The 13,204-nt window shown below is 50.5% G+C and overlaps 1 protein-coding gene across 2 annotated transcripts in view; it reads right to left on the bottom strand.

The window, feature by feature from the left end:
• Window positions 1–385: 385 nt before the first annotated feature.
• Window positions 386–13,204, bottom strand: part of Tmem51 (transmembrane protein 51) — a 51,220-nt gene continuing 38,401 nt past the window's right edge. For both annotated transcript variants that reach the window (XM_076933800.1, XM_034504137.2), the window contains exons 2-3: window positions 6,051–6,586; window positions 386–1,492 (exon numbers count right to left, since the gene is read on the bottom strand). In XM_076933800.1, the coding sequence (XP_076789915.1) occupies window positions 1,081–1,492; window positions 6,051–6,394 (756 nt within the window). In that variant the 5' untranslated portion in view covers window positions 6,395–6,586 and the 3' untranslated portion in view covers window positions 386–1,080. The remainder of the gene's footprint in view (window positions 1,493–6,050; window positions 6,587–13,204) is intronic.

The raw sequence follows: 13,204 nt of genomic DNA, 5'->3' as shown, positions 1-13,204 counted from the left end.
GGAAGGGGATTGGGGCACTTCTCGAAGTCTCCAGTGCCTTCTATGTGGCCTGTGAGTTGATGAGGGCAGCCTCCAGTCTCCTTACAAGTGGTCAGTGTTCTTTTACCAAGTTTCTTGGCAGAGAGAGAAAGTAAGGACTGAGGTTCTGGAGGCAGAGGGTCTGAGCTCAGAGCTACTTGTTAGTGGTGCAATACGGGGTGCTTTAGCTAACCCAAGCCTGTGAGCTAACCCGCAGAATAACAAGGGAACCAGGCTTGGGTACAGGTGGCATGGGGTAACACGGTTGGTGCTTAGAACACAGCACCCCTCCCCCCATGAATTATGTGTCCATGTTCACTAGTTGTTATTATTGATATTGCCGCTAAAATGACTCAATGCTCAGGTGTGCTACATATAAAACATTTTATTATAAAATGCCCAGTTTCATGGCGTTTGAGAAGGCATGGAGTAACTACTTCCTCTCTTGCCTTTCATTGCCCACAGGAGACCAGTGTACCGAATCAGACAACCATCTGTGTCCCACACTGAAAGTAATCAGGCCTTAGACCCTCAAAGAACCAGCAGCACAAGGGGCCCCTAGGGACCTCCCCCAAAACTCACCCACACACGGCCATCATTTTATTCACAAGACAGTCCCAGGTCCTTTTGGCCAAGGCTGAGCTATGTTCGCCACTGGTTCAAGGCTCCAGTGAGGACAGCAAGCAGAAAACTCAGTTTCCTTTTGAAACACAGCGACTGTGGTCGAAGCGAAAGGAGACAACCTCAGCCTAAACGAGTCACTAGGGATCCTGTCCCCAGCTCAGGAGAGGGGTGTGTGGGCTGTGATCCCGAGTGGGAGAGGAAGATGCAGGGATGCCAAGGCCACACGTCTTGCTATGGTTTAGAGCATCACAAACTCTCAGCATCCTTCTGATGCCTCCACTCTGGGCTCTGTGAACCGTTCGTAGTAACTCCCTCTACCCAAAATCCTCATCACAGTGGCTAAGTGTGCCTTGACCCCTCGGCTGGGGCTGAAGTGGCTTTGGCTGAAGTCTGTTGGTGTGGAGGGTGAGACAGGAGGGAGTGTAGATAGACAGTCTTTCAATCAGGCGGCCGGGCATCGGGGGCCTTTGCCTGGACCTCATCATACTGCGGTGGAGGCGTCAAAGGCTCAATAGAGGGAGGAGGGATGTTCTTGTCTGGGAGCGTGATCCTGAAGTCTTTGAGATGAAGCTTTTCGGATTTAATCCTTCGAACTTTGAGTGGCTTCAGGCGTTTGGCCAGCTTGGAGTTTTGCCTGTCGGGAGCATGCCCGGGGCTGGTCTCTGTCTCTGCCCTGGTGCTGGTGGGGGTTGCCTCGTCCAGCCCGGTTAGCGACTCATAGGAGGGGAGAGAGATGCTCAGTCTTGGGTTCTGCTCCTGTCCCCTGGTTTCCTGGTAGCCTGTGTTCATCACTTCCTCATAGCTCGGTACGTAGTATCGTGAGTCGGCCTCCTCCTCCTCCTCCTCCTGGCTGCGGGATAATAAACACAGAGTGTCAGCACACACTCAAGTCCCTGAAAGCCTACAAGAAGTGGACTTGGTATTGTATTTGAATGCTAGGTTCACACATACCAACTCTGCAAACCACATGAGGCTCTAGAAATAATCAGTATTTTAGCATAGAGAAACCAAAAGAATATAGAAGAACCATTCTTCTATTGCCAACTACACCATTAGTAAAGGCTTTCATTATGCCCATTTTACAGATGAGAAAACAAATACATCAAGGTTGTAATGGTTAATGCGATTGTCAACTTGACAGGATCTAGAAGCGCCTAAGAGAGAAGCCCTTGGGTCTCTCCCTGAGGGGTTTCCACACTGGGTTAACTGACGTGGAAAGATCTAAATGTGGGCAGCACCATCCCATGGGCTGGGGGCCAGGACTGATTAAAAAGGAGACAGTGAACTGAGCCCCAGTGTCCGTCTCTGCTCCCACCACATCTCTTCCCAGGTAGCATAGGCTGGGCCATCAACTTTGAGCCCAAACCAACCTTCCTTCTTTAAGTGGTCTTTGTCAGGTATCGACAAACAAAACTAATACGAAGATGAAGCCACTTGGTCACAGATTTAGGGACTGGAAGGGCAGAAGGCGAAGACCTCACTGAACTATGACTACACAGGTGTTTGGATGTGAACTTGGCTGTAATCCTTTCACACTTCATAACATACGAGGCGGAGTATTTATCTCAACACCCAGCTGGGTCCTTTGGCCAAAGGTGTGGTACTTGAAACGGCTGTGATTGTTAAATGAGATAAGTGTTCCCACGTAGAGAAGGAACATCCAGGCGATAACGCTAACATCTCCCTCACCTAAGTCTTTACTTCTTAACCACCCCACTATCAAGGAACCCACCTGATCACCTGGCAGCAGGGGTGGGAAATTATGGGTAACCGATTCACCTCTTTTTTGTTATTTCCAGTGTATCCTACACTAAATGTATGTGTGCTGGTTAATTCTGCGTGATGACCACAGAATGGCCGAAGACCTTTCCGGAGAAGACTCTCACCTGAATCCCAAAAGATGCTCTCTCCCCCAGGTCTCAGGGTCATCCTGCTCATGGCAGGCTCAACAGAACAAAGGTGTCTGGGAGGAGTTTTGCCCTTGTTCTGACTCACTGTGGGACTGAGGACGTTCACATTTTCACATGCCCTGGACCAGCTGTGGTCCCCAAGGGTTCCCCTGGATCTTGGGTTCTTGAGCTAAGGCTGAAGGGCACCTGTGGGAAGCTTCCCTGGCTTCCAACTTACAGACAGGGGATGAGGAGACTCCCTGACATCCATAAACTCATGGTCTAAGCCTCATACTAGGTCGCTCTCGCTCTCTTCTGGAGACAAAGTTTCAAGCGGCCTAAGTTAGCTTTGAACTCTCAATGTAGTAGATTATGACTGTGAACTTTGCCTCTGTGTCCAGAGTCCTGGCGTTACAGGTGTGCACTACCTGTGTATGTGGTGCTGGGGTTGAACCCAGGGCCTATGGCTTGTTAGTTAAACACTCTACCAACTGAGCCACATTTCCAAGATTCTCCTCTTCTTAATCACAGATACAGTCATGTGTCCCTTACGCTATCACAGGTGGCTCAATAGGGGACAGCACACAGGGTGCTGGCTATGTGACCTGGTGACTGCAGATGTCTCAGTTCACGCAAAGTCACTGGCCCCATGTGTCTCAGAATGTATCCCTGTCATTCAGCAGCAGGTAGCTGGCTCTGCTTCTTTGGACTAACAGTAATATAGCAAATATTGTCTTTTTTTCTTCTTCTTATTTCTATGGTATGGATGGGACCCAGGGCCTCAACCAAAGACAAGTGTTCTACCACTGTGGTACGTCCCTAGTCTGCATGTGTGTTTTCATGGTCAGAAAATGAGACCAAGGTTTGGTTTAATCCTAGTATTGGGGAGGAAGAGGCAGGTGGATCTCTGTGAGTTTGAGGCCATCCTGGTCTGCATAGCATGTTCCAGGCTAGTCATGGCTACACTGTGTTTCAGAGAGAGGGAAAGAGAGAGGGAGAAGAAGGAGAAGAAAGAGGAAGAAGAGGAGGAAGAGGAGGAAGAGGAGGAGGAGGAGGAGGAGGAGAAGGAGAAGAAGAGATGAAAGAAAAAATGGGACCAATATTTATGACATAAAACACCCTCCCTCATTCATATATATATATATATACACACATATGTATGTATGTATGTATATATATATATATATATATATATATATATATATATTCTAAAGAAATATAAATACAAACTTTGCAAATCCCTCCACCTGCATTCCCTAAAATAAAACCAAAACCCTAATCTTTCCTTCCAGAGGCATTCATGCTGAGTACCGTGGCCCCCTGTCTGTCTGCCACTGTCCCTCTCTAGCCCACCCAGTGTCTCGCATGCTGGGGCCTTCCTAAAGGCTATGCCACTATCATGTCTCATTCTCGGTGTTGTGGGGGTTGCTGCTCCACAAAGAACACTGGCCAGCCGTGGCTGAGGGAGTCATCTTTCTATGTACCTGTCATTTATTTGCACATGCCCAACCCAGGTGCTTGTGTCATGATACACATACGGAGGTGAGAGGCAAGCTTCATGTGGGCTCCTGAGATCAAACTTAGGTCGTCAGGCTTGGCAGCAGACTCTTTTTACCCACTGAACCATTTTGCTGGCCCCGTAATGTCCATGGCTCACAGTCCTTGTAATTCTCTGATGCTAGAGCCTGCCTGTCTTGGCTAATGTAGGTGAGAGAGGGACTCAGAGGGCAAAGTGTCTTTTTGTTTGTATCCCAGGATCAATGAGGTGGAGCAGCTATGAAAACATTGTTTATAACCTCTGTCTGTTTTCTGACCAGTATGTTCATCTTTTCTGCTGTTTCACGGGGGAGGGGGGGTTTCTTTTATGATGGAGGGAGAGGTTCATCCCCATTGTTATCTTGAGATTAGGTCACCTAGGAGACACATTCCTGGGATGTCTGTGAGGGTCGCTGGGAGTAGACGAAGCCCCGAATCAATGTGCATTGTTTATATGAATAGGGCCATGTCAAGAATGCCAATGTCCCAGACTCAGGGATGGCAAGGCCTCCTTCCTGGTCTTGGGTCGACCAGTAGGAGCAGAAAGTACCAGCTGAAGTCTCCTCCCCGTGACTGCAGCCTAAGGCTACTCCCCACATAGACCCCCTAACATGGTGGTGTCTCTTCATCAGAGTGTGCATGACCCACTCAGTAGTCCCAGATTTACTTGTGGTTGTCATGTGTTCATTCCCTGTAGCCCCATCAAGTCCAAAGCCATGCAGGCGGAGGCCAGGGGTGTTTCCAGAGAGGTTTAACTGAGTAGGGCAGATCCACCCTGACTTAGATGTGGGCAGCACCACTCATGGGTGAGGTCTGGATGAAGCGGAGAAAGAAGACAGAAACCTGAACACCAGCATTCATCTCTCTCTGCTTCCTGAGTTCCCACGTGATGTAACCAGCCACCCCAGGCTCCCGTGGCCACACCTTCCCGTCCATAATGACCCTAGCGTCAAACTGAGGGACAGAATAAACCCTTCCATCCTTATGCCGACTCTGTGTATTTAGTCAGAGCAATGAGAAGAATGTCTAGTACGGATGCCGTGCTGACTGACTGCCTGTGCTTGTCAGCTTGACACTAGCTAGTGCAGTGGTTCTCAACCTTCCTAATGCTGCGACCCTTTAATGTGGTTCCTCACACTGTGGTGACCCCCACCCATACAATTATTCCTGTCGCTACTTCATAACTAATTTTGCTGCTGTTATGAATTGTAATATAAATATTTCTGAAGGTGGAGATTTGCCGAAGGGGTAGTGACCCACAAGTTGAGAATCACTGATCTAGAATCACTTGGGAGAGAGGCCTCTGAGAACACCTGTGTGTGCAGGGCGTGGTTTTGACTACGTCAATGGAAGTGGGAAGGTACACCCTGAGTATGGGCGGTAGCGTTTAGTGACTGGATAGAAAGGAGCTAAGTGCAGGACTGTCTGTATACATTAACTTATCGTTCTCAGTTCTTGACAGTGGGGGTCCTGCCTTCTTGACTCCCCCAGAGTGATAGATAGACTGTGACTTGCAATTGTGAGCTAAATAAATGCTTTCTCCCTTAAGTTGCAGTTGGCAGAGGGCTTTGATCACAGCAACAGAAACGAACCTTCAGAGAGAAGCCAACTTCCGTGACCTATCCCCCATCTATTGTCTATCATTTAAATGTGATATTTTGGGCCAAGCGAAATATTGTCCCTTGACCTTTTAAAATCAAAGTAGACACACACACAGCACCTGGGACAGAAAGATGAACAAGCAACCTAGAGCCCCGGGACCCTAGGCCCCACCAGTTTCTGTTCCACACTTTATAATCCGCCTGAGCCATGGATTTGGGAAGCCTGCATCTAGTAAGTACAAGGGTATTTGTAAAATGACATGAGATGCCTTCCTGGAGGAGAGTGGAAATACAGACTTGTGGAGTAAAGCACTCTCTCGGTGACCCTGTGTGCAAGTGTGTCCCTCCCCTAGGCTGGAGGGAGCGGTCACTTGGGTCTCACCTGTCTTCCTCTTGGGAGGGGGGCACGGTTCCTGCCTGCTGCTGAATTCGGGCCAGCTCCTCAGTCTCCTGCCTCAGCTTCCTCTTGTCCCGGATGCTCAGGCAGATGGATAGTAGCAGCAGCATCACACCAGCCCCGACCAGCACGTAGGCCACCGAAAAAGTCTTACTCTTGAGGATGCCACCACCCCCCTCTGTCTTGTTGCCCTGAGCCGTTGGTTTATCTGCAGGGCTGAAACCGGGAACCAGATTCCACATGGCCATGATGACCCCGAGGACCAACATCCCCAGGCCGATGGCCGTCAGTGCGTAGTGTGAGCCGTTGGCCTTGGACTGGGCCATCATGGCAGCGGAACGGGGCAAGACCAGGCTCAAAGAGAGAAAAACAAATTAAAAAGCAGTAGTGCCAACAGACACTACGTCCACGCAGCCAAGAAACTCCTGTGTCACAGTGAAAAAAAAAATCACCCATAGACTCTCAATCGGTGCCTCTCTTCAAATGCCCGGCAGCCGGGGTGGATGGAGCAGGCGAGAGATCTGAAGAGGAGAGGAAATGAGAGATTATCAACTCTGTCTTGGGGAGGTTCTCTGTGAAGGAGGTACCGGGCAGGGTTGAGCCACCAGCCTCCACCCTGGCCTTACCTCTAATACACTCCAGATGTTCCAGCCACCACCCCTGTGCTAGAAGGGAAAACCAGATCTGTCCCTGCAGGAGGCCAGTGAGGTCAGTGATCAGAGCAGCTACAACATGCTGTGAGGTTTAACGAAGTGTGGTCTCCTCTCAGCCCTCATGGGAGAGATGCGGGAGAGCAAGAGATGGCATTGCTGGGCCAGGGTCAGTCATATCCCAGTCACCTGAGGGTGGGGGGCTGGGGTGCAACAGTAACAATGAATCCCATCCAGTTGGCCTCCTGGGGTCAGTATACTACCCTCGCTGGCTCCCTATTTATTGTCTTGGGGGGGAAACATCCCTTTTCTTAGAACAATAAGTATGCCCTCCTTGGCCATGTGGCCTTACACCACCTGGGTCTGCACACCCCCTCTAAGTACCCCTGCAGTTACCAGGTCACCCCCTTTTGGGTATTCAAATATGCTCCACACTAGCTACTGGGGTAATCCTGCCTTCCAGTGGTCCCTTGCTTGTCTCTCAGCCCTCCACACAGCAAGAGTCTCAACTGAGTGTGTGTGCTCACATCCAGTGAAATGAATGGAGACTGTAAGATAGATCTGAAAGAAAACGTTGCCCCAGCCCCATCTCCCCTACTTCCTAAAGGAGGCAGAAGTCTTCACATCTTCACGTTCCTCATCTCCTGTGTCCTGGAGAACCCCAAACCAACCCAAACCAACCCAAACCAACCCAAACCAACCCAAACCAAACAACCAAAGCCGGTCAAAGACCCATGGGCGCTGGGATTCCAGAACACTCGGTGACCGAGAGAGTCTAGAGGCAAGGCATTGACGCTGTAGTTTAGGACAGATTTGGAGATCATGAAGGAGGGGAGGGTACGACCCCAGTCTGCCCAGCTTTCAGTCAGGGGTGGGCAGGAAATGTTGCTGAGCAGGATCGCCCAGTCAACACTTAGATGGACAGGCCTTGTTTTCACTGCATTCTTTCCGAACTTTTTGAAAGCCCAGCTGATCGGGGAGCTTGAAACGCGATGCCTCGGAGATGTTTTCTTGTTAAACTTTCACCTTCATCTGAAACTCTCCGCTTTGTTAAAAATGACTCTAAAAATATCTGGGACAACATCCTCTCTCAGCTTGAAGTCCTGGCCTTCCTTCTCTTCCACCCAGTCAGTGTTGCTGGTGCCTCTGGCTACCTGCAAGTTGCACAGGAGACCCTGCAGAGGCTTGGGTGAAGGAAGGAAAGGGACTCTCAGGAAGCAGAGGCCAAGGAATGATGGGAAATGAGGGAAAAACGTGCAAGCTCTGGAGCGGGGGCAGTGTGTGTGTGTGTGTGTGTGTGTGTGTGTGTGTCTTAGTGCAGGCTTCTGGAAGCTTCAGAGAAGAGAAGTTTCATTGGTGTGAAAGGGCCACATGCAGAATTCACAGTTGTATGCAAGGGCATAGGTGTGTGTGTGTGTGTGTGTGTGTGTGTGTGTGTGTGTGTGTGTGTGCATGGCTAGGTACATACAGATACACATGCATGTGTGTGAATGCATGATTAGGGGTGTGTGTGAACACATGTGCCATGTTTACATGTACAGATGGCATATGAACTTGCATATAGAAGCTGTGTGTTCGTGGTATACAGAATACAGACAGCTACAGCAGGCCCAGGGGGACCACCTTGTCATACATACAGGCTGCTTGTTTTGCTTTTTCAAGACAAGGTGTCACGTAGCCCACACTGGCTTTGTACTTATTATATGGCCCAGGATGACCTTGAACTTCTGACCCTTCTGTATCTACCTCCTGAGTGCTGGGATCGCAAGCATATAGCACCACGTTTGGTTTATGTGGTGCTGGGGCTGGAACCCAGGGCCTTTGGACATTTGGACAAGCACTGAGCCATCTAAGAACACCCTGGGAGGACTGTGACTCCAGTAGCAGCATTCTTCAGAAGCCATGGTCTCCAACCCATGAGCCCCTGGGTCTGGGAAAATCAGGTTCCCACTGGCCTGCTGTTTGTGTACTATCTGTCTTGTTGACCGCTCATGGCCCTGTGGTATATTTAGCCCGGTTTGCTTTCCCTTGCCGAATATACACAGAAGCTAATTTTATGCTTAGACAATTTGGGCTACACAGCCTTCAGCATGTCCTTAAGAAGTAGCAACCTGGAGTGGGGGGCAGATAAGGGTATCTGGCTCTGACAAGCTGCTCTCTAGAACCCAGAGCTGGACCTGCCCATCACTGTTCACGGATGAGACAGCCTCGTGACCCAGGAATGACAAAGCTGTGTCTTGGGTTTTAAAATGCACCTTTAGCACAGGGAAGTGGGGTTACCTCCCTGGGGCTACGGGGGAGGCTCTGGGCAGATTCCTGCAAAGCTGCCATGCTCAAACCTTCAGTTACAAGAGACAAGGTTCTAAGGCAGCCATGGGCATTTTGATTCATGAGGTATTCATAGTGAGACACCTTTTGGGTGGCTGGGAGCTTGAGGTGGGCCTCTATAAAAAGGGGTAGCACAAAAGTCAAGGGGAGCCATGGAGATGGCTCGTTCCATAAAGTGCTTGCTGTATACGCATGAGGTCCTGAGTTCAAATCCCCAGGACTCAGGTAAACAGCCAGGCACAGCTGTGTGCTCCTGTAACTCTAAGACTGTAGAAAGAGACGGTAGTATTGCTGGGGCTTGTTCACTGCAAGCCTAGCTCCAGGTCCAGCAGGAGAGACCCTGTCTCAAGGGCGTAAGGTGGAGAGTGACAGATCAGGACATATGACATCCTCCTTTGCTGTCATACCATATACATATTTACATAGGCATGCCCGATGGCACACATGTGCACATACCACATAGATACACACACACACAGACACACAGACACACAGAGAGAGGGAGAGAGGGAGGGAGAGAGAGAGAGAGAGAGAGAGAGAGAGAGAGAGAGAGAGCTACCCTGAGCTGCAGAATGAAGAAAGACAGTCTGGTCCCCAACCCTCCCATGGTCTTCTCCATGCTAAACACAACTCCAAAGAAGAAAATGGAAACACCTCTAGGTCGCTGTTTGATGGACGGATGAGCACCCCAGCAAAACCATGAGACATAAAGATCATGCCCAAGAGGAAGATAACAGGCCACTCTGGCGTGACAGCCCCAGTCACAACCTCTACTCAGTTCCCAGGTGACATTCCTCCCCACGGATGGATGCCACCATCTGTCTGTGATAATCTCATTTTGGCTCTCCTTGGCCCCTGGATCCAAGTGTCAACTTCTAGAAAGGCGACTTCTGTCTGCCTGACTCCCAGCACACCGCACACCGTGGTGGCAGGAACACAAGAGGCCCTTAGTAAATATCCGTAGAGTGGGCAAATGAATACCTAGCAGGTTTAAATGTTGAGCTCATACCTCCATCAAGGAGGGAAACTCCAGGCCCAGGTGGACACTGACAGGAAAGGATTCCTAAGGTCTAACTCGGGAGTCACGGGGTACCTGTATCTTGTTCTCAGATGCTAATGAGAATGCAGGTGATTGTCACTGGGGCCTGGGAAGGTGATCTTGTCACACAGCCTAAAAGGTCTGAGGTTGCAGATGCCCAGCTCTCTGACCCTCCCCAGGAGAGATCAGCCTCCCCCAGCTGGAGAGGGGAGGAAATCTCTGCTCCAATATCAGAGCGCTCCCTCTGCCTGCTTGAGGCCAGAGTGAGTCATGGCTACTCATTCTCAGCCGGACCCAGTTTCCATGGACTGTAACTTCAAGACCAACAGTGAAATGAAACCAGACAGTAAGGACTGGGGACTGGCTCAGTGGTAAGGCCCCTGCCTCCCTGAATCCCAGCGGTTCTCCATCTCCCTAGTGCTGCATGCAACACTTTAACATAGTTCCTCGTGTTGTGGTGACCTCCCGACCATAAAATTATTTCGTTGCTACTTCACAAACGTAATCTTGCTGTCATGAGTCGTAAATGTGAATATCCGATATGCAGGAAGGATACCTACTATGCGACACCTAAGGGGGTCACGACGCACAGGTTTGGGAGCCACTGCTATAACCCATTTCCCAGCACTGTGAATTCAAAACAACAAACCCCGAAAATAGACTTCTGCAGGACAGACAGTCCAAGCTGCTCTCCTGAGCCTGTCTGGGCTGCTCTGCAGTTTAGAAACTGGGAGGTGAGCTCAATCCTCATGGGGCTCCCTGGTGCCACCATCAGCTTTACTGAGAAAGGGAACTTGCCAGACCAATGTGAGGGCTTGCTGTACCTCATAGGCTGCTGGCCACTGCCTCGTCACTACCCACTTACCCACTGCCTGCCTGGCTACATGACTGGGAAACAGATTTTGCTCTGGGGACACGGGCTGTGCTGCAATTGATACCACTGAAGAGTTCCAGCCGGACCTGCCAAGTTCAGCCCATAGTTGCTTTTGTCACCAAGGCCCAGTGTCACCTGGTGTGTGTGTGGGGGGGTGGGGTGGGGACAGGAAACCTCTGATTTGCCTCTGCTTTTGGGGTCCTGCCCTTCAGGGAATTTCGGACCACCATCCCTGAGGACTGAGGGCCAAAGGCATCCGGTGCCTATTTCAACAGCCCAGGAGATCTCTGTGATTAGGCTCCTGGGAAAACGGGAGACAGGGTAGGAAGGCTGTGGTGCCAGAGGGCGGCTAAGCGGGCACAACAAAACCGGGGAGTTGTCTGTGAGGAAGACACAGGCCGTCTTAGAAATACTCATGGCATTGCCAGCTCTGTGCGAGTCAGTCACCCGTGGGCACTCACCCAGTAATTCCGGCCACCTGGAGGTGCAGTACGTCCCTCCACCCCAGAGTCTCTGTCCTGGGTCACACAACAAGTAAACAGCTGGGTCAAGATTCCCAATCAAATCTGGCTGACCCTGAAGCCACACTCTGTGTCCCAAGCCAGTGGCTCTCTCTCATAAGACTAAGTCCCCGAGGCCACTCCCTGGGCTAGGCAGACAGGTCGCAAAAGCACGGAGACTGACAGGCGAAGAAATGGCTTTGTGATTTTGAAGAGTTTGCTTTAAATAATTCCTGGGCCCATTGCTGTGTGATGTGGTTTAGGAGACGGACAGGCGAGTGACATTCACTCACAGCCGGTCTGAAAAAGCAGAGAATCCCTAATGGGGGAAAGCTCATTGAGTAATAGCAAGATGCTTGCCTGGCACCCAAGCACCTGGGAAGCTGAGCCACAAAGATCACTGTAAGTTCTAGACCAGCCTGGACTACAGCGTAAAACCCTGACCTCTCCTTGTCCCCACCCCCACACTCCCCCAACTAACTGAGCTAAGAGTCCTTTCCCAGTGACTTGCTTAGAAACCTTAGGTGTCTCTAGAGACCCAGTGGCCTCAAGGCCTGCCATATTGGGAAACCAACTTCTAACAACAAGGACTTTCAAAAAACACCATAGCAACCATTTGATAGCTTCTAGTTTGGCTTTATAAAGAAAGACATTCAGGTTCAGAGAGGCAAAGCAACTTTTCCAAAGTCACACAGCCAGTACAGGGCTGGGGGTGAAGTATACTTCCTTCAACAGCTTGTGATTTTTCACCCCAGGGAGCACCTCTAGTGTCTTGAGATGTTGAAGTTCCTGTGATGGAGTCTGAGTTAGGAGATGGGGCAGTCCAGGGGAGAAACAACCGGTGTGATTCCATAGAACAGAAAAGTAGGTATCTCCCAGAACGCACCAGCCTTGCTGGGAAGAGAGGCGGCTCCTCTCCCAGGCTCCTGGAACAAGGCGCTGCTGAACTTAATAAGCCGACATCACCAGGTCCCTCACTAATTCACTTAAGTGTCTGATAAGTTAAAGACATCAAGTCTGCCCTAGAGTCCCCAGGATGCAGGCCGCAGGAGGCAGGTTCCGAAACCCATGTCTCCCATGGGAGTTTGTCTCAAGCTTTTCTCTTAGCAAGTGGCTAATGTATAGCCCCATGGACCAGACTGGCCCCAGGGACCCAGCACATAAGTGCTAGGAGCATTCAGTGTTCCCTGGACAGCATTACACTGGTGGCCTGTCTTTCTCTAGGGAGACAGAGTCCATGAACACAGAGCAGCTGCCGGATCTCTGCACTGTCCACTCCCACCGGTCTCTCCAAGACCGGCCACAATTATCCTTGCCGCCCTGGCAAAAGTGGGTGAATGCCATGGCCAGGCTGGCTCTGAGCTCCTGCCCCTGGCTGTACTAAACACCTCATGCTTTGTGCGGCTGAGCCCGCTACCCCATTGTGAGGCTAAAGGAGGTGCAGTCCCAACGCTGCTCATTTATGGAGGAGGGGCATGTGGTGGTACACAGAGGCTGAGAAGCTTGTCTGCGGCCTCCCCACTGAAGAGCTGCAACCTTGTCCACTGGCCTCCTCTCATGGGCTTTCCTCACTCCTGGGGGCAAAAGCCCAGGCTTCTGTTCATGGGAAGAAACAGAACACCTCTTCTTCCTCTTCTTCCTCCTCTTTTTCTTCTTCTTCCTCTTCCTCCTCTTCTTCCTCCTCTTTTTCTTCTTCTTCCTCTTCCTCCTCTTCTTCCTCCTCTTTTTCTTCTTCTTCCTCTTCCTCC

The sequence above is a fragment of the Arvicanthis niloticus genome, chromosome 5 (assembly GCF_011762505.2).
Source record: "Arvicanthis niloticus isolate mArvNil1 chromosome 5, mArvNil1.pat.X, whole genome shotgun sequence".
In the NCBI taxonomy this organism is placed as follows: domain Eukaryota; kingdom Metazoa; phylum Chordata; class Mammalia; order Rodentia; family Muridae; genus Arvicanthis; species Arvicanthis niloticus.
This window is presented reverse-complemented; position numbering and strand designations above follow the sequence as displayed.